Source organism: Saccopteryx bilineata, chromosome 4 (assembly GCF_036850765.1).
Source record: "Saccopteryx bilineata isolate mSacBil1 chromosome 4, mSacBil1_pri_phased_curated, whole genome shotgun sequence".
In the NCBI taxonomy this organism is placed as follows: Eukaryota; Metazoa; Chordata; class Mammalia; order Chiroptera; family Emballonuridae; genus Saccopteryx; species Saccopteryx bilineata.
The window spans coordinates 138,772,239-138,799,751 of NC_089493.1; the positions used below are offsets into that span (position 1 = coordinate 138,772,239).

At 39.0% G+C, this 27,513-nt stretch overlaps 1 protein-coding gene across 1 annotated transcript; it reads right to left on the reverse strand.

Moving 5' to 3' along the window:
* Nucleotides 1-634: 634 nt before the first annotated feature.
* MRPL32 (mitochondrial ribosomal protein L32) lies at nucleotides 635-27,499 on the reverse strand. The gene is made up of 3 exons (XM_066272079.1): nucleotides 27,301-27,499; nucleotides 18,352-18,533; nucleotides 635-1,141 (listed from the first exon to the last, which is right to left on the reverse strand). The coding sequence occupies exons 1-3, from the start codon at nucleotides 27,428-27,430 to the stop codon at nucleotides 884-886; spliced, it is 570 nt and encodes a 189-aa protein (XP_066128176.1). The 5' UTR covers nucleotides 27,431-27,499; the 3' UTR covers nucleotides 635-883.
* Between the last annotated feature and the right edge of the window lie 14 nt (nucleotides 27,500-27,513).

Genomic DNA, 27,513 nt, shown 5'->3' on the forward strand with positions numbered 1-27,513 from the left:
CTGGCTAGGAATTGAACCTGGGATTTCTACATGCCAGGCTGATGCTCTACCGCTGAGCCAACTGGCCAGGGCCCCCAGCACCACTTATTGAACAGGCTTCTGAAATAATAAACTATATAGAAGAAAAAATAGGTACTAAACTTACAGAACTTGGCCATAGAGAACATTTTATGAATTTGACCCCAAAAGCAAAGGAAGTAAAGGAAACAATAAATGAATGGGACTATATTAAACTAATTTAAGTTTGTTTTTGGCTCCTTTGTCAAAAATTATTTGACCTTACATATGACTGATATCTCCATTTAAATGTCTCTCTCCCACAATAGTAAATTCCAAATCTCATGAGCTAGTTATTAATAAATTCTAAATGTCCTTCTGGTTTAATTTTTATCTATTTAACACAATACATTCCATATAAAGTCTACCAAAGGCAATTTTAATTTTCAAAAAGAAAACAAAAAAACCCCAAATAGAACAAAGCTTTCTTTACTGCCATAATGACCATTGTAAAAAACAATATCCAGAATGAAAATAACCTACTTCCAGGTGATACTTAAACAAAAGTATTTGTGTAAGTTTTCAAGTGTACGAAAAACCACTGCCAAACAAACAAAAAAACCAAACACATAACACCTGGTATGAATTTTAATGTTTACTTAAAACCTGTTATAGAAACAGACATAAATCCACTGAGCCTCTTCATAAACATTTTCAGGCTTTATTCCTGATAGTCTTAAAGTTATCCACACAAAACTAACTGCTTATAAAGGCTGTTTTAAGCTTTATTAATGATTTTAAAACAGGCACAAAACATTAAAAACAAAGAGTTTTCCTCTTCTCCAGGAGAAATGTGTTATGTTAACATCTTGAAACATACTGGGTGTCAATTCCGGGTGAACCAGGATGGTCGCTTCCTGTCTCGTTCAATGATCCTCTTGTCCTTCTGGTCTTGTTCAGATGGTGTCTCTCCCGTGTACAGCACCGTGGTCTCAGTGGTAGGAGCCTTAAAAGGGCCCCCTTCTTGTCTTCCTATCTGTCTTCTGATTTCTGCAGTCTCTTTACACACCTTTTCATAACAATAGCCACAAAGGACATGTTTCTGTTTCAGGTGACCACATTCAGGACAAACGTCTATGTTACTCTATTAAAAACAATACAAAACAAAAAACCAATAAAAAACATTTTAACAAGAGTCAAAATACTGAACAAAGAATTACTGAAATCAGTGATGCTTATATGTGAATTTTCTGAAAGTACTCATGCTGCATGTGAGGTCATACACCATCTAGTTCAACCTCATGTTAGTAGGAAAACTGAGGGCAAACAGCAGGGTGTTGAGTTTAGTAGAAAAATTGGGACTAGAACTCAGTTCCATTGACTTACAATCTACAAAGCAGTCATTTTATGTAAAATGGTACTCTATTCCCCCATCTTCAAATACTAAGAAACTAATAAAAAGGAATTCACTTTTCCTTTCAATCTATCTTGGAAAAAACAAAATGATAAACACATTACAAGTTGGCTTTCCCTGATTTATCACAGTGGAACTCAAATTCCTATATGAAGTATATATAATTGGTAGATAATATCTTTGTAAATAAATAAACATTGATTATTAAATATAAAACTTCTGTTTTGTTATAAATTTGAGGGTATTTTAATGAATTTGTATACATGTCTATACAACTTTGTTGTTTAATTTTTTTTTTTTTTTTTTTCATTTTTCTGAAGCTGGAAACAGGGAGAGACAGTCAGACAGACTCCCGCATGCACCCGACCGGGATCCACCCGGCACGCCCACCAGGGGCGACGCTCTGCCCACCAGGGGGCGATGCTCTGCCCATCCTGGGCATCGCCATGTTGCGACCCGAGCCACTCTAGCGCCTGGGGCAGAGGCCACAGAGCCATCCCCAGCGCCCGGGCCATCTTTGCTCCAATGGAGCCTTGGCTGAGGGAGGGGAAGAGAGAGACAGAGAGGAAAGTGCGGCGGAAGGGTGGAGAAGCAAATGGGTGCTTCTCATGTGTGCCCTGGCCGGGAATCGAACCCGGGTCCTCCGCACGCTAGGCCGACGCTCTACCACTGAGCCAACCGGCCAGGGCTCATGTCTATACAACTTTAATAAGACAATTACAACCTTTAAAGAAGTCTTTTTGATGTGTGTAAAAGTAGGTTTAAAATATAAAAAGGCTCAGGCTGGCTGGCTCAGTGGATAGAGTGTTGGCCTGGCAAGCAAACATATCTGGTTCGGTAGCTTATAAGAGCACACATTAGAAGTAACCATAATCTCCTCCTCTTCTTCTCTCCTTTTTCTCTCTCTTTTCCTCTCACAGCCAGTGGCTTGATTGGTTCGAGCACTGCCCCAGGTGCTGAGGATAGCTTGGCCAATTCAAGCACTGGCTGCAGATGGGGGTTGCCGGGCAGATCCCAGTCGGAGCACATGCGGGAGTCTGTCTCCCTATCTCCCCTCCTCTCACTTAAAAAAAAATAAGTTTGAAATATAAAGAAAAATAGAAGTGACATCAAAAGCATGGGGGCATGAAGACCTCCCCAGGTCTCTCCTCTTGAAGTTACAAGTTGGACAGTTATATCACATCTAAAAGACCCATGCATTGAAACATCTGGAGGTAGGTGTATTTCAGGGGAAGAAGGGAGGATGGAAGGAGGAAGGCCAGACATGGGTATCAAAGATGCAGCCCAGAGCTCACTAGCACCAAAAGATTCAGTAGCAAGGGAAGTGTTGGGTTACAGCACACACATTCTGCAGTCCTAAGGAACAGAAGGGCAGAATCAATATTCCTCCTGAGAGACCAGCACACACTATACATAAAGCCAGTGACGGGGCAGAGAAGGAACCTAAAAGTGTGGCAGCTCTAGTCTAGCAGTCAGTGTTACCAGGTAGAAAACAGACACAGATGCATAGCTGCCTCCCCTCACTCTCCCAAAGCTCACAGTGACAGCAGTAGATTCTGTAGCAGAGGACTGGAGGGTCAGATGCATTTTTCTTTAAACAGCAGGAGCATACCCAGTGACAGGCAGAGATATGGCAGCTGAGGGTGGCAGCCACCATTACTGGGAAGAGAGCAAGGCTACTAACCGAAGAACAGACCTCCTGTCACCCACCCAACCCCACCCATTGCAGCAAAGCCTGGTGGATGCACCTGGAATAGCCCAGATAGTACAACACTGCTAGGAGCATCTAAGGCAGTGCTGGGATCTCACAGACCCAGTGACACATTGCCTAATACAATCCCCCATGTGGGTGGTGCTGAAATTAAGGGATGCCCATCTCCCTAGAAAATACAGGTCATATCCCACATCGAAGACAACACCATGACACAGAGATCCCATAAGCCCCTGTCACTGGGATAAGTTGCAGTACTGCCCTTCCAGTCCTTGATGCTATGTAGAGAGAGTGCTGTCACCGACACTTTCCCTGATACAGTGTTTGCTGGGGCTACTGTGAGCTCCAAAAGGGGGAGGGGAGGCAGCTCTGCACCTACAGCTTATGCTTCAGCAACACCTACTGGAAAACAAAAGAAAGACGTCTACTTATCAACCCACTAAACAGTGAAGTATCAAATATATATATTTTTTAAATGCAGATGTCATTCTCACAAATGCCTAGGCAGAGAAACAATCCATCAAATGCAATGAATAACCAAGGTAACAAGGTACCTCAAAAGGAAATAAAAAAGATCCAGAAAATGAACAAAAGGAGTACTTAACCAAAGATATTTGAAACTATAAAAAAAGAACCAAACAGAAATTCTGGAGCTGAATAACTTAGTAAGTGAGATGAAAAATAAACCAGTGCTTGACCAGGCGGTGGAGCATTGGATAGAACGTTGGACTGGGACACGGAAGACCCAGGTTCAAAACCCTGAGGTTTCCAGCTTGAGTGCGGGCTCATCTGGTTTCAGCAAGGCTCACCAGTTGAGCCCAAGGTCCCTGGCTTGAGCAATGGGTTGCTTGGTCTATTGTGCCGCCCCCCCAACCCTTCAGTCAAGGCACATATGAGAAAGCAATCAATGAACAACTAAGGTGCTGCAGTGATGAACTGATGCTTCTCATCTCTCTCCCTTCCTGTCTGTCTGTCCCTATCTGTCCCTCTCTCTGTCTCTGTCACAGAAAAAGAAAAATAAACTTAGCAAGCCAGGGAAATTGAGCTAACTAGGTAGAGGAAAGAATTAGTGATACTGAAGATAGAAATCTAGAAGTGACTCAGATAGAAGAGACTTGAGAGTAAGAAAGTGAAAGTACTCTACGATATCTATGATTCCATCTGAAACAGCAATATAAGAATAATGGGTATACCAGAAGAAGAGAAAGAGAGAGAGAGAGGGGGGAGAGAGGAATAAAAAGTGTATTCAAATAAATAATCTATGAGGCTTTCCAAACCTATGAAAGAACTGGATAACAGAACACCTAATTATCAAAATCCAGAAAGGGCTTCTCTAAGGCACATTTGTATTAAAACTGTCAAAAATTAATAACAACCCTGGCCAGTTGGCTGTGTCAGCCCAGTATGTGAATGTCCTGGGTTTGATTCCTGGTCAGGGCACAAAGAAGAAGCAACCAACTGCTTCTCCACCCCTCCCACTGCCTCCCACCTGGCCTTTCCCTCCCGTAGCCATAGGTCGATTTATTTGAGCACATGGGCCCTGGGCAGTAAGGATTGCTTCGTTGAGCCTCTGCATCAGATGCTAAAGATAGCTTGGTAACAAGCATGGCCCCTGATGGGCAAAGCATCAGCCCCAGATGGGGGCTGCTGAGTAGATCCCAGTTGGGGCATATGTGGGAATCTGTATATCTTCCCTCCTCACTTGGAAAAAGAAGAAAAAAAATTAATAACAACAACAAAAAAAGGAATTGTGAAGGCAGCCAGAGAAAAGACAACTGTAACCTATAAAGGAAATAATACACCGGGGAACAAAATTTTTGCTGCATCCACAAAAACACTTGTTCTTACCTAATTGGAGTGTGCTGATCTCAAATCTGACATTAGTTGTTCTCTGTAAGTTACAGTTTTTTTGCAATTAAAGATTTTAGGTTTTCATCTTATTGTAAAATTTTCAACATTTAGTTTTACATAATGTAGTAGAATGTCTTCTTGGGCATCATCTTTGTGAAAATATAATAATTATATAATGCAGTAAATACACGAATACACTAAAAGATATCATTGCATCAGAACTTGTCTACAATTTCAAAATATAAAATACTAAAACACTTATTTTAATCATAAAATTTGTGCAAAACTTATTTAAATTCTATTCAGGAAAAATTTTGTGTTTGTAGCTGTTGCATTTGTGTACTTGTTGAGGTCAATCTCGTTTGATGCTCCAGCAGTAGTCTGCTCATCACTAACAGCTCCAAGATTTTCGGGAAACTTATCAAGGTAACTAACTGTTCAGGAAGTAAATCTTAATGCTCATGTTACATCCAATGTTGCAGAAAGCCAACAGCATCCTTTGAACCAGAAGTTCATAGTTTTCTGCTTTTTTGTTGCCAAGGAACTTCTTTGTAACTGCCACAAAACACTGCCATGCTGCTTTCTCCTCCTTATTTATCTTCCTGGCAAATTCTTTGTCACGTATGATGGTTCAAATTTGAGGTCCATCAAATACACCTGCTTTTATCTTCTCAAAAGAAAAGGCAGGAAAAGCAGAAATAATATGCTGAAAGCATTCACTTTCTCTATTCAAAGCCTGAACAAACTGCTTCATTAAGCCAACTTTGATATGAAGTGGAGGAAGAATGATCTTGTCTCGATTAACTACAGGTTCATTCACAATATTTTGCATCCCTACTTCCAGAGCTTCACGTTTCGGACACTCCTTATGTGTCCAGTGTTTCTCCTAAGCTCGGCTGTCCCACAAACACAGAAAGCAAGGATACTTTGTGAAACCTCTCTGTTGTCCTAGCAGGAAATTTACCATTTTAAGATCCACACAAATGATCCAGTTATGCTCCTCATACTTCAGAAAGTCGAGGACAATTTTTATGTCATTCTTACTATGTTATTCAATTCGGGTAGGCTAAACTGCTGAGGGGTTAATGACTGCTTGGCATCAGAAGACCCTTCAGATTCTACAACCATTTCCTCATGCATCTTATCAAAATACACTTGATCACCATGTTCACTTTCTTCGTCCTTAGAAGAAATAAAACCATTGAAAACTGGAACCAGGAGTGTCTCAGAGTGTGGGATACGTCGTATTGCTGAAGGAATATTAGGATATGTGATCATATGCTGTTTTTTCTTTCCGATGCCCTTTGTATGGATCAGACAGAAATAACAGTCACTGTTGTGGTCCTTAGGTTCATGCCAAACCATGGAAATACCAAAAGGCATTCCTTTGCGTTTTCCTTTTGTCCAGTCACGAAGCATTTCCTCACAATATGAGGAGCCCAATTCTTGTCTTGATCGCCAAGGGGAACTTGAAAATAGGCAATATATGCATGTGTCACAAAGGATGAAATACTGTGCCTTTGACGTTAAAGTGTGTAACAGCCACATATATAACGGAAGGTGTCAGGACTATTCTTACATTTACGCCTACTCAAAGAAGCCATGATTCAATCTTAAAACAAAATAAGAGGATGTTTTTATCAGATAATAATTTTTTACATTTAAAAACAATTATGAAAAAGTGATGCTTATAAAACATTAATTGCCTTATGGTTATGTTCAATCCAAGAGTCCTTGCCCTTTAACTCCAATTTAAAAACCATTGCATGCCATTAACTGTGACAAAAAGAAATTAAAATTGTGTAAAAACTAGAGCATGCACCAAAAAACAGATTTCAGATTTGGAATCAGCGATGCAGAAATATATAGAAACAGTTTCAGAACCTCACGTAACAGAAAATGAAAAAAAAAAAATTGTTCCTCAGTGTTTATTGTGGGATTTTTCAGCAGAAATTCTACGGACTAGGAGAAAGTAAATCAAATATTCAAATAATTGAGAAAGATATCACCAGCCAAGAATAATATGGAGAAATAAAATAAAGGCTTCTTCAGACATATAGAAGCTGAAGGAATTTACCAAAAGACCTGCATTAGAGGAAACATTGAAGGGGGAAATTCCATCTTAAACAAAAAGACAAAAGGATATAAAACTTTGAGTAAGATGACTAACTGACAAACAGAAGCAGGAAATGCAACCTTCATTCAAAACAGGGTATAATATACTTGAATATAATATAAAGGTTTAAGGAGGTAAAATCACTTAAAAAATTAAGAGAACAATAGCTACTGTGATTTGCAAATTGACTTAAAGTATAAAAAAGGATAACTTGTGACATCAAAAACAGAAAAGGGTAAGAGGCGAACTTGCACAGGTGAATGAAGATAAAATACAATCAGAAGAAAAAGAACTACTGGATTGACGTCACGGAAATGGCACCATGAGCAGCGCGTCCGACAGCTCTCCCCTAAATCACAACAAATTTATCAACTAGAAACAGAAAAATTTATCCTCGGAGCATTCCGGAGTTCCACACAAACTGATAGCGAAAGGACTGTTATCACTTGAATCTGAGAGACGAGGGTGTGGAGGAATCTACCACAGGGACGTTCTTTCAAACCGCAAGGAAGTGCGCCTGTGGTGAGTCAGCCCATATACTTGGGAACCGCGAGCCGCAGTGAACAGCCGCCGCGAGCCGCCACCGCGAGCCGCCACGAGCAGCCACGCGTGCGCCCGGTCCGGTTGAGCACCGCTGACGTTCCCAGCGGCCCGCACACTGTGAGTGGGGGTCGCCGGCCACCGGTGCCCGGAGCGCCCCATTCGCGCGCGTGCCTTGGGCATTCCACGTGCCCAGGGCGCCCTGCTGGCCCGCACACCCAGGGGGCTCCATTATCCTGTGCCTGGTGCGGTCCAGCTGCCAGCGGTGGGGCGAGCGGGAGAGGCTTGGGAGATTCTCTCCGTGGGCGGGGCACCTCACCCAGCCATTCAAGCTAACAATCAAGCGTTGGGGGAGGGGCGCGCGCAGGCAGCCTAAAATACCTTTGAAAGCACAGCTGCGACCCAATCACTGAAATTAGCTTAACCCATGAAATCTGCACACCCTCGGTTCTAATTGATAAGATCTCTCTCAGTTCAGCGATCCAAGACAAGAGGCGTGATATTTTTTAGTGCCTCTCGCTAAAGGGGCGGGGGCAACTTCTGATTGATAGAGCCTCCATATTCAGGGATAAACGCTAACAAGAAGGACTTGGCAGATAATAAGGTCTATACTACACTAGTCGTAAGCAGAGACTAGTGCCTCTTCTTCCCTGCAAAAACAGGCTACAAAGTGTGGAAAGCCTGGGTTGAGAGGTCCAACTAAATGATAGGCGCTGAACAGTCACCTTGACAACAATTGACTCCCACCCCCGCCTGATTACACTGGAGGCCCTGACTCTCAGAGCCTTTCCCAAAGCCTTGCACTGAGTGGGGATAGAGTGGGGATTTCCCAGCTCTTTGAGCCTCTTACTCCCCAGGCAGAAGCAGTTGCAGCCTTATAGCTGGATCACCAGGCTGCTAATTCAGGAAGGGGGGACTAGGAGAGAGAATCCAGGAAAGCAAACTCTCTCATCGTTGGACCCTGCAAACGCCAACAAGCCTTTACTTCCAGCAAGACTAAAGCCAATTATATGACATTGCCATAGAATCCCATCAACTGCAAATCCCTACCTAAGAGTGACACAGGGGCAGAGCCTGGGGTACAGAGTCACCGACTAGGAAGAGGGAGAGAAAAGAAAAAGGAAGAAGTTAACCTCTCAAAATCAAGAAAAACCCACAGACTTTACAACTTGATCCACTAATTTTTTTTTGTTGTTGTTGTTGTTTGTTTCTTCTATCTTTTTGCCTTTATTTCCTCCACCTCGGTCCTTCTATTCTCTGCCCATCTTATGCTTCCCCTTTCTTGAACTACACTACCCATGAGTGTTGCATTTTATTTTTCTTCTTCATCCTCACCCTCCTTTAAGGTTATACTCCAAAACACTTAACTCTCACTCTCTCCTCTTTTGTGTTTTTTTTTTTTGTCTTGCTTTATTTTGTTTTTTTCTCTTCCTATTTTATTTCTTCCTTCATTTTTCTCTTTTTCTTACTTTTTCCTTTCTATTCGTTTTTTCTTTTCTCATTTTACTTTCCTCCTATATAATCCTCAATCACGAACAAATTAGTTAATTTGGGACTCAAGGCTTTTTTTTGGCTTTATTTCTCTTTTTTGCTTTTGTTTTTATTTTTTTTTCTTGTTTGTTTATTTTTGTGGCATTTTGGGTCCTCCCAACCCAAGGTCTCCATTGTATTTAGTCTTCGCTCCACTTAATACAACAGATTTTTACTTATTATTTTTATTTTTTCTTCTTTATTATTCTTTTTTATCCTCCTTTTTTCTGGTTCCCTCTTATCCCTCTCATTATATCTCTTAGTTGACCATCACTTACAAGCAAATCATCTTATGCTTGTCTAAGATTTTCTTCCTTTTTTTTTTGCATTTAGTAGGTCCCTACTCCCTTTTTTTTTGCCCCTTGAACTCTTCACCCCAAATCAGGCCCTCCATTATAGGCACGATATTTCCCTGAGGAGGGGAGAGGAGGGAAAGAGAAGAGAGAAAAAAAGGGGGAAATAATAAATTATTACTGTTTTTTTTTTGTGGGGTGTTTTACCTTTTTTTTTTCTTTTTATTTTTTTTTACTTTTTAATCTTTATTAATTCTAATTAGTGCTATCAATAAGACCACCCTCAGATGCCGATAAGAAAGAGGAAATCGAATATTATGGATACAAAAGAAAGAGAGGTAACACAAATAGATGTGGAAAAATTTATGGAGAAAAGACTTAACATATTGGAAGCCTTGGAGCTAAATGACAGAGAATTTAAAATAGAAATCTTAAAAATACTCAGAGATATACGAGAAAACACAGAAAGGCAATATAGGGAGATCAGAAAACAACTCAATGAACACAAAGAATATATTACCAAGGAAATTGAAACTATAAAAACAAATCAAACAGAAATGAAAAACTCAATTCACGAGCTGAAAAACGAGGTAACAAGCTTAGCTAACAGAACAGCCCAGATTGAGGATAGGATTAGTGAAATAGAAGACAAACAACTTGAGGCACAACAGAGAGAAGAAGAAAGAGACTCAAAAATAATAAAAAACGAGAAAGCCCTACAGGAATTGTCTGACTCCATCAGAAAGAATAACATGAGAATAATAGGTATATCAGAGGGAGAAGAGAAAGAAAATGGAATGGAGAATATACTCAAACAAATAATAGACGAGAACTTTCCAAGCCTGTGGAAAGAACTAAAGCCTCAAATTCAAGAACCAAACAGAACACCGAGTTTTCTTAACCCCAACAAACCCACTCCAAGGCACATCATAATAAAGATGACACAAACCAATGACAAAGAAAAAATTCTCAAGGCAGCCAGGGAAAAGAAGAGTACAACATATAAAGGAAGGCCTATTAGATTATCATCAGATTTCTCAGCAGAAACTCTACAAGCTAGAAGAGAGTGGACCCCAATATTTAAAGCCCTGAAACAGAGGAACTTTCAGCCAAGAATACTATACCCATCAAAGCTATCCTTCAAGTATGAAGGAGATATAAAAACATTCACAAATACAGAAAAGATGAGAGAATTTATCAACAGAAAGCCCCCACTCCAGGAAATACTAAAGGGGGTTTTCCAACCAGATTCAAAGAACAAAAGAAAACAAAACCACAAGTAACAGCTCCACCAAGAACACAATAAAACCAAACTTAAACTGTGACAACAAAGGAAAAAAAGGGGGGAGAGGATGGAGATTAACAGTAGCAAAGGATGATGAAGTGCAGAAATACTTATAAGATAGGGTACTACAATGAATATGGTAGGTACCCTTTTCATTACTTAATGGTAACCACCCTTAAAAAAACCACCACAAAAACACTTGACTTAAAAAAAGGTAGCAACAGAGGAAAGAAGTATGGAACACAAACAAACAAAAACAAATGATAGAAAAACAAAAGAGAAGAATCAAACTAGATACAAAACTAACAGAAAGCAATGTATAAAATGGCAGTAGGGAACCCACAAGTGTCAATAATTACACTAAATGTAAATGGATTAAACTTACCAATAAAAAGACACAGAGTAGCAGAATGGATTAAAAAAGAAAATCCAACTATATGCTGCCTACAAGAAACACATCTAAGCAACAAGGATAAAAACAAATTCAAAGTGAAAGGCTGGAAAACAATACTCCAAGCAAACAACACCCAAAAAAAAGCAGGCGTAGCAATACTCATATCTAATAATGCTGACTACAAGACAGAAAAAGTACTCAGAGACAAAAATGGTCATTTCATAATGATTAAGGGGAAGTTGAATCAAGAAGACATAACAATCCTTAATATATATGCACCAAACCAAGGAGCACCAAAATATGTAAGACAGCTACTTATTGACCTTAAAACAAAAACTAACAAAAATACAATCATACTTGGAGACCTCAATACACCGCTGACGGCTCTAGATCGGTCATCCAAACAGAGAATCAATAAAGATATAGTGGCCTTAAACGAAATACTAGAACACCTGGATATGATAGACATCTACAGGACACTTCATCCCAAAGCGACAGAGTATACATTTTTCTCTAGTGTACATGGAACATTCTCAAGAATTGACCATATGGCCCTGGCCGGGTTGGCTCAGCGGTAGAGCGTCGGCCTAGCGTGCGGAGGACCCGGGTTCAATTCCCGGCCAGGGCACACAGGAGAAGCGCCCATTTGCTTCTCCACCCCTCCGCCGCGCCTTCCTCTCTGTCTCTCTCTTCCCCTCCCTCAGCCAAGGCTCCATTGGAGCAAAGATGGCCCGGGCGCTGGGGATGGCTCTGTGGCCGCTGCCTCAGGCGCTAGAGTAGCTCTGGTCGCAACATGGCGACGCCCCAGAGGGGCAGAGCATCGCCCCCTGGTGGGCAGAGCGTCGCCCCTGGTGGGCGTGCTGGGTGGATCCCGGTCGGGCGCATGCGGGAGTCTGTCTGACTGTCTCTCCCTGTTTCCAGCTTTAGAAAAATGAAAAATGAAAAAAAAAAAAAAAAAAAGAATTGACCATATATTGGGCCACAAAGACAATATCAGCAAATTTAGAAAAATTGAAATTGTACCAAGCATATTTTCTGATCATAATGCCTTGAAACTAGAATTCAACTGCAAAAAAGAGGGGGAAAAACCCACAAAAATGTGGAAACTAAACAACATACTTCTAAAAAATGAATGGGTCAAAGAAGAAATAAGCGCAGAAATCAAGATATATACAGACAAATGAAAATGAAAATACGACATATCACAATCTCTGGGATGCAGCAAAAGCAGTAATAAGAGGAAAGTTCATATCACTTCAGGCCTATATGAACAAACAAGAGAGAGCCGAAGTAAACCACTTAACTTCACACCTTAAGGAACTAGAAAAAGAAGAACAAAGACAACCCAAAACCAGCCGAAGAAAGGAGATAATAAAAATCAGAGCAGAAATAAATGAAATAGAGAACAGAAAAACTATAGAAGAAATCAATAAAACAAGGAGCTGGTTCTTTGAAAAGATCAACAAAATTGACAAACCCTTGGCAAGACTCACCAAGGAAAAAAGACACTGGACTCAAATAAATAAAATCCAAAATGAAAGAGGAGAGATCACCACAGACATCATAGATATACAAAGAATTATTGTAGAATACTATGAAAAATTATATGCCACCAAATACAACAATCGAGAAGAAATGGATAAATTCCTAGAACAATACAACCTTCCTAGACTGAGTCATGAAGAAGCAGAAAGCCTAAACAGACCAATCAGCAGGGAGGAAATAGAAAAAACTATTAAAAATCTCCCTAAAAATAAAAGTCCAGGCCCAGACGGTTATACTAGTGAATTCTATCAAACATTCAAAGAAGACTTGGTTCCTATTCTACTCAAAGTCTTCCAAAAAATTGAAGAAGAAGCAATACTTCCAAACACATTTTATGAGGCCAACATAACCCTCATACCAAAACCTGGCAAGGATGGCACAAAGAAAGAAAACTACAGACCAATATCTCTAAAGAATACAGATGCTAAAATACTAAACAAAATACTGGCAAACCGAATACAACAACATATTAAAAAAATAATACATCATAATCAAGTGGGATTCATCCCAGAATCTCAAGGATGGTTCAACATATGCAAAACGGTTAACGTAATACACCATATCAACAAAACAAAGAACAAAAACCACATGATCTTATCAATAGATGCAGAAAAGGCTTTTGATAAAATACAACACAATTTTATGTTTAAGACTCTCAACAAAATGGGTATAGAAGGAAAATATCTCAACATGATAAAGGCCATATATGATAAACCATCAGCCAACATCCTATTAAACGGCATAAAACTGAGGACTTTGTACCTTAAATCAGGAACAAGACAGGGTTGTCCACTCTCTCCACTCTTATTCAACGTGGTGCTAGAAGTTCTGGCCAGATCAATCAGACAAGACAAAGAAATAAAAGGCATCCATATCGGAAAAGAAGAAGTAAAGCTATCACTTTTTGCTGATGATATGATCCTATACATCGAAAACCCGAAGGACTCCACAAAAAGATTATTAGAAACAATAAACCAATACAGTAAGGTCGCAGGATACAAAATTAACATACAAAAGTCCATAGCCTTTCTATATGCCAACAATGAAATATTAGAAAACGAACTCAAAAAAATAATCCCCTTCACGATTGCAACAAAAAAAATAAAATACCTAGGAATAAACATAACAAAGAACGTAAAGGACCTATATAATGAAAATTACAAAGCATTGTTAAGGGAAATCGAAAAAGATACAATGAGATGGAAAAATATTCCTTGTTCTTGGATAGGAAGAATAAATATAATCAAAATGGCCATATTACCCAAAGCAATATACAAATTTAATGCAATTCCCATCAAAATCCCTATGAGATTTTTTTAAGAAATGGAACAAAAAATCATCAGATTTATATGGAACTATAAAAAACCCCGAATAGCCAAAACAATCCTAAGGAAAAAGAATGAAGCTGGGGGCATTACAATACCTGACTTTAAACTATATTATAGGGCCACGATAATCAAAACAGCATAGTATTGGCAAAAAAATAGACACTCAGACCAATGGAACAGAATAGAAAGCCCAGAAATAAAACCACATATATATGGTCAAATAATCTTTGATAAAGGGGCCAACAACACACAATGGAGGAAAGAAAGCCTCTTCAACAAATGGTGTTGGGAAAACTGGAAAGCCACATGCAAAAGAATGAAACTCGACTACAGCCTGTCCCCGTGTACTAAAATTAATTCAAAATGGATCAAAGACCTAAATATAAGACCTGAAACAATAAAGTACATAGAAGAAGACATAGGTACTAAAATCATGGACCTGGGTTTTAAAGAACATTTTATGAACTTGACTCCAATGGCAAGAGAAGTGAAGGCAAAGATAAATGAATGGGACTACATCAGAATTAAAAGTTTTTGCTCAGCAAGAGAAACTGATATCAAAATAAACAGACAGCCAACTATATGGGAACTGATATTTTCAAACGACAGCTCAGATAAGGGCCTAATATCCAAAATTTACAAAGAACTCATAAAACTCAACAACAAACAAACAAACAATCCAATAAAAAAATGGGAAGAGGACATGAACAGACACTTCTCCCAGGAAGAGATACAAATGGCCAACAGATATATGAAAAAGATGCTCAGCTTCATTAGTTATTAGAGAAATGCAAATCAAAACTACTATGAGATACCACCTCACTCCTGTTAGATTAGCTATTATCAACAAGACGGGTAATAGCAAATGTTGGAGAGGCTGTGGAGAAAAAGGAACCCTCATTCACTGTTGGTGGGACTGTAAAGTAGTACAACCATTATGGAGGAAAGTATGGTGGTTCCTCAAAAAACTGCAAATAGAACTACCTTATGACCCAGCAATCCCTCTACTGGGTATATACCCCAAAACCTCAGAAACATTGATACGTGAAGACACATGTAGCCCCATGTTCATTGCAGCACTGTTCACAGTGGCCAAGACATGGAAACAACCAAAAAGCCCTTCAATAGAAGACTGGATAAAGAAGATGTGGTACATATACACTATGGAATACTACTCAGCCATAAGAAATGATGACATCAGATCATTTACAGCAAAATGGTGGGATCTTGATAACATTATAAGGAGTGAAATAAGTAAATCAGAAAAAAACAAGAACTACATGATTCCATACATTGGTGGAACATAAAAATGAGACTAAGAGACATGGACAAGAGTGTGGTGGTTACCAAGGGTGGGGGGGGAGGGAGGACATGGGAGGGAGGGAGGGAGAGAGTTAGGGGGAGGGGGAGGGGCACAGAGAACTAGATGGAGGGTGACGGAGGACAATCTGACTTTGGGCGAGGGGTTTGCAACATAATTTGATGACAAAATAACCTAGACATGTTTTCTTTGAATATATGTACCCTGATTTATTAATGTCATCCCATTACCATTAATAAAAATTTATTAAAAAAAAAAAAAAAAAAAAAGAAAAAGAACTACTGTGTATATATAAAATAAGAATGTCCCTTCTCACCATTCTTATGCAATACAGTACTGGAAGTCCTAGCCAGAGCTATCAGGCAAAAGAAAAAAATAAAAGGCACCCAAATTGGAAATGAATAAGTAAAATTGTCACATTTTGCAGATGACATGTTCTTTATATAGAAAATCATAAAGACTTAAAAAAAACAATTAGAAACAATAAACAAATACAGTGAAGTTATAAGGTATAAAATATACAAAAATCCTATATGCTAACAATGAAATCTCAGACAAAAAGAATTTTAAACAAAAATTACAGTCGAAATTGCAACAATAAAAAACACCTAGAAATAAAGTTAATAAAGGAAGTAAAAAGGACCTATACACTGAAAACTATAAGATACTACTGAAAGAAACTGAAGAAGACACAAAGAAATGTTCATGGATTGGAAGAATGAACAGTTAAAATGGCCATATCACCTAAAACAATATACAGATCTCAAGCAATTCTCATCAACATCCCAATGGCATTTTTAAAAGAAATAGAACAAAAAACCCATCGGATTTGTAGGGAATCATGAAAGACCCCCAAATAGCCAAAGCAATCCTGAGAGAAAAAGAACAAAGCCAACACATCACCTTCCCTGACTTCCAATTATAGCACAATGAGATACCATCTCACACCTGTTAGATTGGCTATTATTAACTAGACAGGTAATAACAAGTGTTAGAGAGGATGAGGAAAAAAAGGAACTTTCATTCACTGCTGGTGGGAGTGTAAACTGATATAGACACTGTGTAAAACAGATTCCTCAAAAATTACGACTTGAGCTACCATATGAAAACTATTTATGTGTAAAGATGTGTATGTACCCCTGTGTTTATTGCAGCATTACTCACAGTGGCCAAAACATGGAAACAACCAAAGTATCCTTTGATAGATGATGACTGGATAAAGAAGATGTAGTACACATATTCACATTGGAAAACTAAGCCATAAGAAAAGATTAATAAACACTGCCATTTGAATCTTGAGAATAGTATAAAAAGTGAATAAGTCAGCCACAAAAGAACCATGTGATGTCACTCATCTGTGGGTTATAAAACAGGAAGCAACAAACAATTCATAGACACAGACGAGAGTATGGTGGTTAGCAGAGTGGAAGCAGGGTGGGAAAAGTAGAGGAAGGTAAAGGAAGCCAAATTCAGGGTGATGGAAAGAGACTTGATTTTGGACGGCGAAAATACAGTGCAATACACACAATAGGTATTATAGAATTGCAGGACTGGAAAACACAGTGCAATATACAGATAATGTATTATAGAATTGTACAGTTGAAACTCAGTAACGAATTTCGCCCCAATAAATTTAATAATTAAAAAAAGCACCCAGCGCTGGGGATGGCTCCTTGGCCTCTGCCCCAGGCGCTAGAGTGGCTCTGGTCGCAGCAGAGCGACGCCCCGGAGGGGCAGAGCGTTGCCCCTGGTGGGCATGCTGGGTGGATCCTGGCCGGGCGCATGCAGGAGTCTGCTGACTGTCTCTCCCCGTTTCCAGCTTCAGAAAAATACGAAAAAAAAAAAGCACCCAGGATAATATACTATATGTAGCAGAAAATGATTCAATGAAGAAAAGGAATGCACAGTGTAAGAGCTATTCTCTCTCAGAATAAACACAGACAGGGAAATCACTTAATTGATGCAAGATCTCATTCCTTAAATCTTAAATTCTTTCATCCAATTGTATTAATTATTGTTGTGTTAATTAATAAAGTATTTTTTAGTTCCAGATTTTAAGTCTAGTCCCAACTTTGACTCAGTAATACTTCTTGGCTTGAGTTCTAAGGGTTTGGTTTAATCATGAACATGGAAGCTTTATAGTAAGTCCTCTGTTCTGGAGTTTCATCTGTACTGTGCTGTTGCTGTGTAATGCCAATAATTCAAACATGGCTATTAAAGCCATAAATTAACAAGTCAAAGGTAATAAACACAATACTTTTTGTTTACTAGATTAATAAAGAATATATCCATGTATCCAATGAAGAGAGTGAAGACCTGGAATTGAGGATAGGAATACAAAAAAATGTTTCAAGAGAAGAGTTTGAACTCAAGAATTATATACTGTCAGAGCTCAAATCCTGGTTCCACTACTTAACAGTTTGTGAACACAAATAAATTCTTTTTGCATCCATTTCTTCATATTAAAAATGATCAGAGCAATATTTACTTTGGAGAGCTGTTGTTAGACTTTAATGAGGTACTGGTAATTCACATCTTAGATACGTCATAGGCATTTAGTAGATGTTAGCTATTTTTATTACTAATCTAAGGATTTTTCTTTCATAGTATTTTACTAGACACAATGAAGAACATAATAAATATGTAAAGGCCAATAAAACTCAAGATCCAGTTTATCCACTTCTTTAATTTTAGGTCTGGCCACAGTTAAGATGTTTACCCATATATGGTTCAAAACCACATAGCTCAGGATTGGTACAGCTTACAATTAAAAAGTTATTTAGGCTCTTCACAACCCAGTCCTCTGTACAGAATTCAAACTCTCTCCTTGACTGTGTTCCTACTATTTAGGCTTCAGGACAGTAGACATACATACTGAGAATACTGTATTTTATTTAGGCCAGAAGAAAGTAGACATATAAATAATTTATATGAGAATAATTTACCCACAGGTTATATGATTATAGTAGGAGGATAAGCAGTGGTAGACATGAGAAAAAGCACACCCACAAAAATCAATATATTACCTTAACTTTAATAAGCTTCTGAGGATTTCTTCTCCTGCACCGGTTAACTTCAATGCTGCGTCTGTTTTTGGGAGCCGCCATCCAAAAGATACTATCAAAAAGTCCAGAAATCCTATTACTTTCATTAGTATCATTTCCTAATTCTGTAAATATACCTGGACCTGGAACTGACAATGCTGGTCCTACAAAATAAAACATGGAGATTTAATCAGTTTCATCTTCTTAATTATTTACAGATATCATTCTCCTAAATAATCAATGATGATATGAAAGCAGACATATTTATAGATAATTTGGAATATTATATTCAATAGATATGTAACAGAAACCATCAGCTATCAAATTATACTAAAGCTCATACATAAAGCAATTTTATAGAACACAAATAGAATTTTTTCTTAGACACTTGCTGAAAGAATCAGTAAAATTCTATCAGAAGTATTCACCTTATGGAAAACAGAAGTCTGGGGTTTAGTGGTAAACATGAATAAAAGTCTGAGAAGAACCTAATTTAAATGAAAAAGAAAAATAGAAAACCACTCAATTGTCCATATGCAGTTGGTGGGCAACATACCTAATTAAAAGTAAATCTAGCCCTGGCTGGCTGTGTCAGTGGTAGAGCATCGGCCTAGCATGTAGATGTCTGGGTAAGATTCCCAGCCAGGGCACAAAGGAGAAGCACCCATCTGCTTCTCCACCCCTCCCCCTCTCCTTCCTCTCTGTCTCTCTCTTCCTCTCCCACAGCCAAGGCTCCATTGGAGCAAGGTTGGCCTGGGTGTTGAGGATGGCTCTGTAGCCTCTGCCTCAGGCACTAGAATGGCTTGGGTTACAACAGAGCAATGGCCCAGATGGGCAGAACATTGCCCCCTGGTGGGCATGCTGGGTGGATCCTGGTTGGGTGCATGCGGGAGTCTGTCTCTCTGCCTCCCAGCTTCTCACTTAAGAAAAATACAAAAAAAACCCAAAACAGTAAATCTAAGCGTAAGAGCCTCAAAATGCACTTTTACCTACACTGAGGTAAGTGCTTATTGACCCTTTTAAATTACATTCAAATTGAGTTAGTTCCTTTGTCATATAAACTCGCAGGCCCTACCTAAGTAACTTAGTTCATAATATTTCATCTTGATTCCTGTCTGTTCTCTAAGGAAAATAACTGGCCTGCCAGTCTTTGTAATGTATTAATTTATGTGACCATCAACATTTCACTTATGTTTTTCTAAATTGTTTAAAAATCAAATAGATTCCTTTACTTCCTATTCCTCAGACGTCCAATACTTTCTCTTTCTTTGATTTTAGGAATGCTCAAGAATACACAAACTTGTGGAATACTTAACAACTGGTATTCATTCCTTTGCAATATATCTAAAAGTATTTCTAAGCACAGCCTAGGCAAGGGCACAGGTTCTGGCAGGGTTACCCTGGGCTTCCCCAGCCCGTTTGCTGGGTGGAAAGGTGGAGGGCCCCACGTATGCACAGGCGGCCCCTCAGGCAGACTGCCTTTGCATTATCAGGTGTGGTACACCATAGAAATGGAGTAGAATGTAAATACCAAAGCAATGACTATTTTAGTACCTAAGACACTTCCAATTCAAATTTGTGTCAGGGGTGTTACAGTGATATAATGTTATAGTAATTAAATTATATAGAAATATAGAAAAAGACAAATAACAGCTGGTGCCAAACCAAGAAGACCCAGAAATAACACAATTGAAAACTGGAGGCAAACAACACCAAGCCTAGACTCAGCCAGCTCTATAAACAATACACCCAAACACACAGACATAATGAAAAGACAGAGAAGTGCAATCCAAATGAAACCACAAGAGAAACATCCAGGAAATGAGCTGAGTGATATGGAAATAACCAAAATTCCAGATGCAGAGTTTAAAATAATGATTGTAAGGATGCTTAGGGATCTTAGAACAACAATGGATGGTCATTATGAACACCTAAATAAAGAAATAGCAAGTATAAAAAAGGACACTGAAATACTAAAAAAGAATCAGATGGAGATCACAAATACAGTATCAGAAATGAAGATCGCAATGTAAGGAATTAAAAACAGATTGGACAAAGCTAAGGATTGAATCAGCGAGTTGTAGGACAAGTTGAATGAAGGCATGGAAGCAGAGCAGAAAAAAGAAAAGAGACTCAAAAAGTCTGAGGAAACTCTTAGAAAGCTCTGACCACATGAAGATAAATAATATCCGCATAATAGGGGTTCCTGAAGAAGAAGAGAAAGAACAAGGGATAGAGACTTGTTCAATCATATCATAGCTGAAAATTTCAATGAACTAATGCAGGAAAATCTCTCACAAGTTCAAGAAGCACAGAGAACTCCATTAAAGAGAAACCCAAAGAAATTTACACCAAGACACATCATAATTGAAATACCAAAGCTAAGTGATGAAGAGAAAATATTAAAAGCTGCAAGAGAAAAAAAAGGCTATCACCTACAAAGGAGCCCCCATAAGGATGAATCTGATTTCTCAACAGAAACAGTTGAGTCCAGAAGGAATGGCAAAAAATATTCAAAGTAATGCAGAACAAGAACCTACAACCAAGACTACTTTATCCAGCAAGGCTATTATTTAAAATTGAAGGAGAAATAAAAAAGCTTCCCAGACAAAAAGAAAACCTCAAAGAATTCATTACACCAAACCAATGCTGCAGGAAATGTTAAGGGGCTTGTTGTAAACAGATCAAAGTGGGAAAAGAATATAGCAAAAGAGGAATATAGCTTTAAAGAATAAAATGGCAATACACAACTACATATCAATAATAACCTTAAATGTAAATGGATTAAATGATCCAATCAAAAGACATAGGGTAGCTGTATGAATAAGAAAACAGGACCTGTACATATGCTGTCTACAATAGACACATCTTAAAACAAAATATGTACATAGATTGAAGGTAAAAGGATGAAAAAAAAAGTATCTCAAGCAAACAGAAATAAAAAAAGCTGGGGTAGCAATACTTATATCAGACAAAATGTACTTTAAAACAAAGGCTATAGTAAGAGATAAAGAAGGCCACTACATAATGATAAAGAGAAAAATACAACAGAAAGATATAACCATCATGAATATTTATGCACCTAATATAGGAGCTTCTAAATATATAAAGCAGACTTTGATGGATATAAAGAGCGAGATCAACAGCAATACTATAATAGTAGGGGATTTCAATACCCCACTAACATCACTAGATAGATCCTCAAGAAAGAAAATTAACAAGAAAACAGCAGAATTAAAGGACACACTAGATCAACTTGATTTAATAGATATCTTCAGAACCTTTCACCTTAAAGCAGCAGAATATACATTCCTTTCAAGTGCTCATGGTACATTCTGTAGGATAAACCACATGTTAGGGCACAAAAGTGGTCTCAACAAATTTAAGAAGACTGAAATCATATCTAGCACTTTCTCTGATCACAATGGTATGAAACTAGAAATCAATCACAACAGAAAAACTCAAAAATTCTCAAACACATGGAAACTAAATAGCAGGTTGTTAAATAACCAATGGCTTAACAATGAGATAAAAAAACAAAAATAAAAAAATTCCTAGAAACGAACGATAATGAGCATACAACAACTCAAAATTTATGGGACACAGTGAAAGCAGTACTGAGAGGAAAGTTCATAGCACTACAGGCACACTTTAAGAAGCTAGAAAAAGCTCAAATATACAACTTAACCCTGTACTTATGGAACTAGAAAAAGAATAGCAAGTAAAGCCCAAATGTAGTAGAAGGAAGGAAATGATAAAGACCAGAGCAGAAATAAATGACATAGAGGCTAAAGAAACAGTAGAGAGGATCAATGAAACCAGGAGCTGGTGCTTTGAAAGGTAAATTATCAATAGATCGCTGAACTTTAACTAGACTCACCAAGAAAAAAAGAGAGGACTCAAATAAATAAAATTAGAGTGGAGAAATAACAACTTACATAACAAAAATACAAAATATTGTAAGAAAATACTATGAAGAACTGTATGCCAATAAACTAGACAACCTAGATGAAATGGACAAATTCCTTGAAACATACAATCTTCCAAAAATCAACCTAGAAGAATCAGAAAAGCTAAACAGACCGATTACAACAAATGAGATCGAAACAGTTATCAAAAAACTCCCAACAAAAAAAAGTCCTGGGCCTGATGTCTTCACAAGTGAATTCTACCAAATATTCAAAGAAGAACTAACTCCTATCCTTCTCAAGCTATTTCAAAAAATTCAAGAGGAAGAAAGACTTCCAGGCTCCTTTTATGAGGTGAGCATAATTCTAATTCCAAAACCAGGCAAAGACAACACAAAGAAAGAAAATTATAGGCCAATATCCCTGATGAATATAGATACTAAAATCCTCAACAAAATATTAGCAAACCAGATCCAACAATATATGGAAAAAATCATACGTGGTATTTATTCTGGGGAGGCAATGATGGTACAATATTCGCAAATCAATCAATGTGATTCATCACATAAACAAAAGGAAGGAGAAAAACCATATGATAATTTCAATAGATGCAGAAAAAGCATTTGATAAAATCCAGCACCCATTCATGATCAAAACTCTCAGCAAAGTGGGAATACAGGGAACATACCTCAACATGATAAAGGCCATCTATGACAAACCCACAGCCAACATCATACTCAATGGGCAAAAATTAAAAGCAACCCCCTTAAGATCAGGAATAAGGCAGGGGTGCCCCCTTTCAACACTCTTATTCAACATAGTCCTGGAAGTCCTAGCAACAGCAATCAGACAAGAAGAAGAAATAAAAGGCATCCAAATTGGAAAAGAAGAAGTAAAACTATCATTATTTGCAGATGATATGATATTGTATATAGAAAACCCTAAAGTCTCAGTCAAAAAACTACCGGACCTGATAAATGAATTCAGCAAAGTGGCAGGATATAAAATTAATACTCAGAAATCACAGGCATTTTTATACACCAACAATGAACAGTCAGAAAGAGAAATTAAGGAAACAATCCCCTTTACTATTGTAACCAAAATAATAAAGTACCTAGGAGTACATTTAACCAAGGAGATTAAAGATATGTACTCAGAAAATTATAAAACATTGATGAAAGAAATCAAGGAAGATACAAACAAGTGGAAGCATATACCGTGCTCATGGTTAGGAAGAATAAACATCATTAAAATGTCTATATTACCCAAGGCAATTTATAAATTCAATGTCATACCAATTAAAATACTAATGACATACTTCAAAGACATAGAACAGATATTCCAAAATTTTATATGGAACCAGAAAAGAACACTAATAGCCTCAGAAATCTTGAAAATGAAGAATAAAGTGGAGGTATCACACTTCCCGATATCAAGTTAAACTACAAGGCCATTGTACTCAAAATAGCCTGGTACTGGCATAAGAATAGGCATATAGATCAATGGAACAGAACAGAGAACCCAGAAATTAACCCACAACTCTATGGACAACTGATATTTGACAAAGGAGGTAAGAGCACACAATGGAGTAAAGACAGCCTCTTTAATAAATGGTGTTGGCAAAATGGGACAGCAACCTGCAAAAAAATGAAACTAGACCACCAACTTACACCATTCAGTAAAATAAACTCAAAATGGATAAAAGACTTAAATATAAGCCGTGAAACCATAAGCATCTTAGAAGAAAACATAGGCGGTAAACTCTCCTACATCACTTGCAGCAATATATTTGCTGATTTATCTCTACAGGCAAGTGAAATAAAAGACAGGATGAACAAATGGGACTATATAAAACTAAAACGCTTTTGCATAGCTAAAGACAATAAGAACAGAATAAAAAGACAAACTACACAATGGGAGAACATATTCAACAATATGACTGATAAGGGGTTAATAATGAAAATTCATAAAGAACTTGTAAAACTCAACACCAGGAAGACAACCCAATCAAAATATGGGCAAAAGTAATGAATAGACACTTCTCCAAAGAGGACATACAGATTGCCAATAGGCATATGAAAAAATGCTCAACATCACTAATCATTAGAGAAATGCAAATTAAAACCACAATGAGATATCACCTCACACCAGACAGAATGGCGTTCATCAACAAAACAACACAGAATAAGTGCTGGCGAGGATGTGGAGAAAAGGGAACCCTCCTGCACTGCTGGTGGGAATGCAGACAGGTGCAGCTGCTGTGGAAAACAGTATGGAGATTCTTCAAAAAATTAAAAATCGAACTGCCTTTTGACCCAGCTATCCCACTTTTAGGCATATACCCTAAGAACACCATAGAACTGTTCCAAAAGGAAAAATGCACCCCCATGTTTATGACAGCATTGTTCACAATATGCTATGTCCAGTGAAGATCTGGACATAGCCCAAGTGTCTGTCAGTGGACGAGTGGATTAAAAAGCTTTGGTACATTTATACTATGGAATACTACTCAGCCATAAGAAATAATGACATTGGATCATTTACAACAACATGGATAGACCTTGATAACATTATACTGAGTGAAATAAGTAAATCAGAAAAAACTAAGAACTATATGAATCCATACATAGATGGGACATAAAAATGAGACTCAGAGACATGGACAAAAATGTGATGGTAATGGGTGGGGGGAGTAGGGAGGGGAGGAAGGAGAGAAAGGGGGTGGGGGAGGGGAGGGGCACAGAGAAAACTAGATAGAAGGTGAAGGAAGACAATTTGACTTTGGGTGAGGGTTATGCAACATAATCAAATGTCAAAATAATCTGGAGATGCCTTTCTCTGAACATAGGAACCCTAATTTATCAATGTCACCACAGTAAAATTAATAAATTAATAAAAGAAATATAGAAAAAAAGGAAGATATATAGAAATAAATTAGGATATAATATTAAAAGCAATTAAGGAAAGTAAACAAGGCTATGCTATCTGGATAGGAATTCATCTAATGTGTACAGATATGATAGGCAGACTCTGACTTTCGAGCAGGGCCCAGTTAGTGTGTGTGAAGTTATATATAGATAAAAAGTGGCTTGATGTCATAACTCTATAGGTTAACATAAACAAGAATCTTCCTTAGGAACACCTTAAAAGTAACTTGTTGTGATATTTTGGTAGATTAACATAAAGAGGGCTTTCTGCCAGGAACTCCCCTAGAAGTGGTTTGAGGTGATAATCTTGTAGATTGACGCCTGTTAGAAGGCCAGGCCAGAAGAGGTACTCAGCTGAAGGCACTCTGCTGCAGTAGTCAGGGAGACTTCAACTTGAATGCTGGCTGTCTTCCCTGTCTCCACCCGGCTCTGACCAAGAACAGCCGAGAGGAGCATGCAGACAGGCACCCTTAAGCTGTAACAAGGCACATGGAAAGGATTTGTGAGTAATAACTGCCTGTGTGATTCTTGCAAATAACTTGTGTGTTGGTTGTGTCTTTCCTCCGGTGGCAGTTGGTGTCAGCACTGATAAGCAGCATCCTCAGCCGCCTCAAGAGTAGCCTGGAAGAGGCTGCCAGCCCTGATGATAGGCAGGAGTGTCCCACTGTACCGGGAAGTCGAATGGGGGATCCCTGGTCCATATAAAGCCCGGGCTGTACCGGGACAGGGGAAAACACAGGGTTCAAATGCAACTGCAGAGGCTCAAACACCACAAGAGCTGCTTAGGGCAGGGGTCCCCAAACTTTTTACACAGGGAGCCAGTTCACTGTCCCTCAGACCGTTGGAGGGCTGGACTATAAAAAAACTATGAACAAATCCCTATGCACACTACACATATCTTATTTTAAAGTAAAAAAACAAAATGGGAACGAATACAATATTTAAAATAGAGAACAAGTAAATTTAAATCAACAAACTGACCAGTATTTCAATGGGAACTATGCTCCTCTCACTGACCACCAATGAAAGAGGTGCCCCTTCCGGGTGTGCGGCAGGGGGGGGGGGGGGCGGATAAATGGCCTCAGGGGGCCGCGTGCGTAGTTTGGGGACTCCTGGCCCTGGCTTAGGGGCTGCGAGGGCTTCACAGGAGGCTTGGAAGATCCAGAGTGGAGGCCTGTTGGGCGGATAAAATGTATTATGCTCACTTTGTTAAAGATGGAGGCCGACGCCCAGGTGATAATGTGTGTTGAGAATCCTTATAGCCTGGGGCTTGGTTTTGGGATTAAGCCTTTCCCACCCTTTTTGATGTGGGGTGGTACAATCCAATCATGCCTCAGAGAAGTGACTTTGTATTAGAGACTTCCCTATTTTGTATATTGGATTAAGAGTTTGGATTTCTACACTATAAAATGGGGACGGAACGGGAGCTGGCTCTTGGTTCCTCAGATTATCATTAGAAGAGAGAGCAGAGCAGAGAAAGGCCACGTGGAAGAGGCCAGGAGAAGCAGCCTAATTGGTGGAGTGCTGAGTGAGATGCCAGTTTGTGTAGTTTGTATTTGGGATAAGGAAGGAGATGGGGAACAGAGGTGAATAAGTCTGGTGAGCTAGAGACCTTTGATTCTAGGAAACTCGGATAAGTCAGTGGCTTTGTGAGCACTGAATGTGACTGGGTTTTGGAGCCCAGTGTGTATTTTTACTTGCCCGCCGGGTGCAAGCTAGAATTAAAGATGACAGCCCATCTGCTTTTGGCTCCTTTGTTTCTTTACCGACTGTCCGATTCCAATGCGAACCTGCATGAGCCAGGTGGCTGCTCTGATGGTAGCCCTGGCCGTGGCTCCTGGCTCTACAATGCCCTTGCTTATGAGCTAAGGCGCTTCGCTAACACTGTGTAGGAAAGTAACAGGGGGCGTTTTTTCATTTGCGGAGAGGTAGCAGAGAGAACAGCTGTATCTTGTTCCTAAGTACCCCTGACAACGTCCCCTGTCGTGGATCGGCGCTCAGGAGGACACGGGAACTAACACGGGAACTAACCGTACCCACCAGGCTGTCCGCGCTCCCTCATCCACCGCTGCTTTCCCGCGGCCTTTTATACGTACCCCACGGAGCATCGGAAAAGCCACGCCTGCCCTTCTGAACTTGCCACAGCAGTGGTTCCCAAATGTTCCGCAGGAGCACCCGGGCTGCTGACCACGGAGGAACCACCAGCACCAATATGGCCGCCGCCATCTTCCCAGCCCTCAGAACTCTCCCGCTGGGCTGCTGAGCCCACCCCACCCTGAGCAGGCGCACCGCACAGAATAGGGCAAACC

Coding starts and splice junctions, on each gene's coding strand:
- MRPL32 (XM_066272079.1), bottom strand. CDS start 27,430: ATGGCGGCGGCCATATTGGTGCTGGTGGTTCCTCCGTGGTCAGCAGCC. Junction 18,534..27,300: donor CTTTTCCGATGCTCCGTGGG/GTACGTATAAAA, acceptor TTTATTTTGTAG/GACCAGCATTGTCAGTTCCA. Junction 1,142..18,351: donor AGAAGCTTATTAAAGTTAAG/GTAATATATTGA, acceptor TGTTTTTAATAG/AGTAACATAGACGTTTGTCC.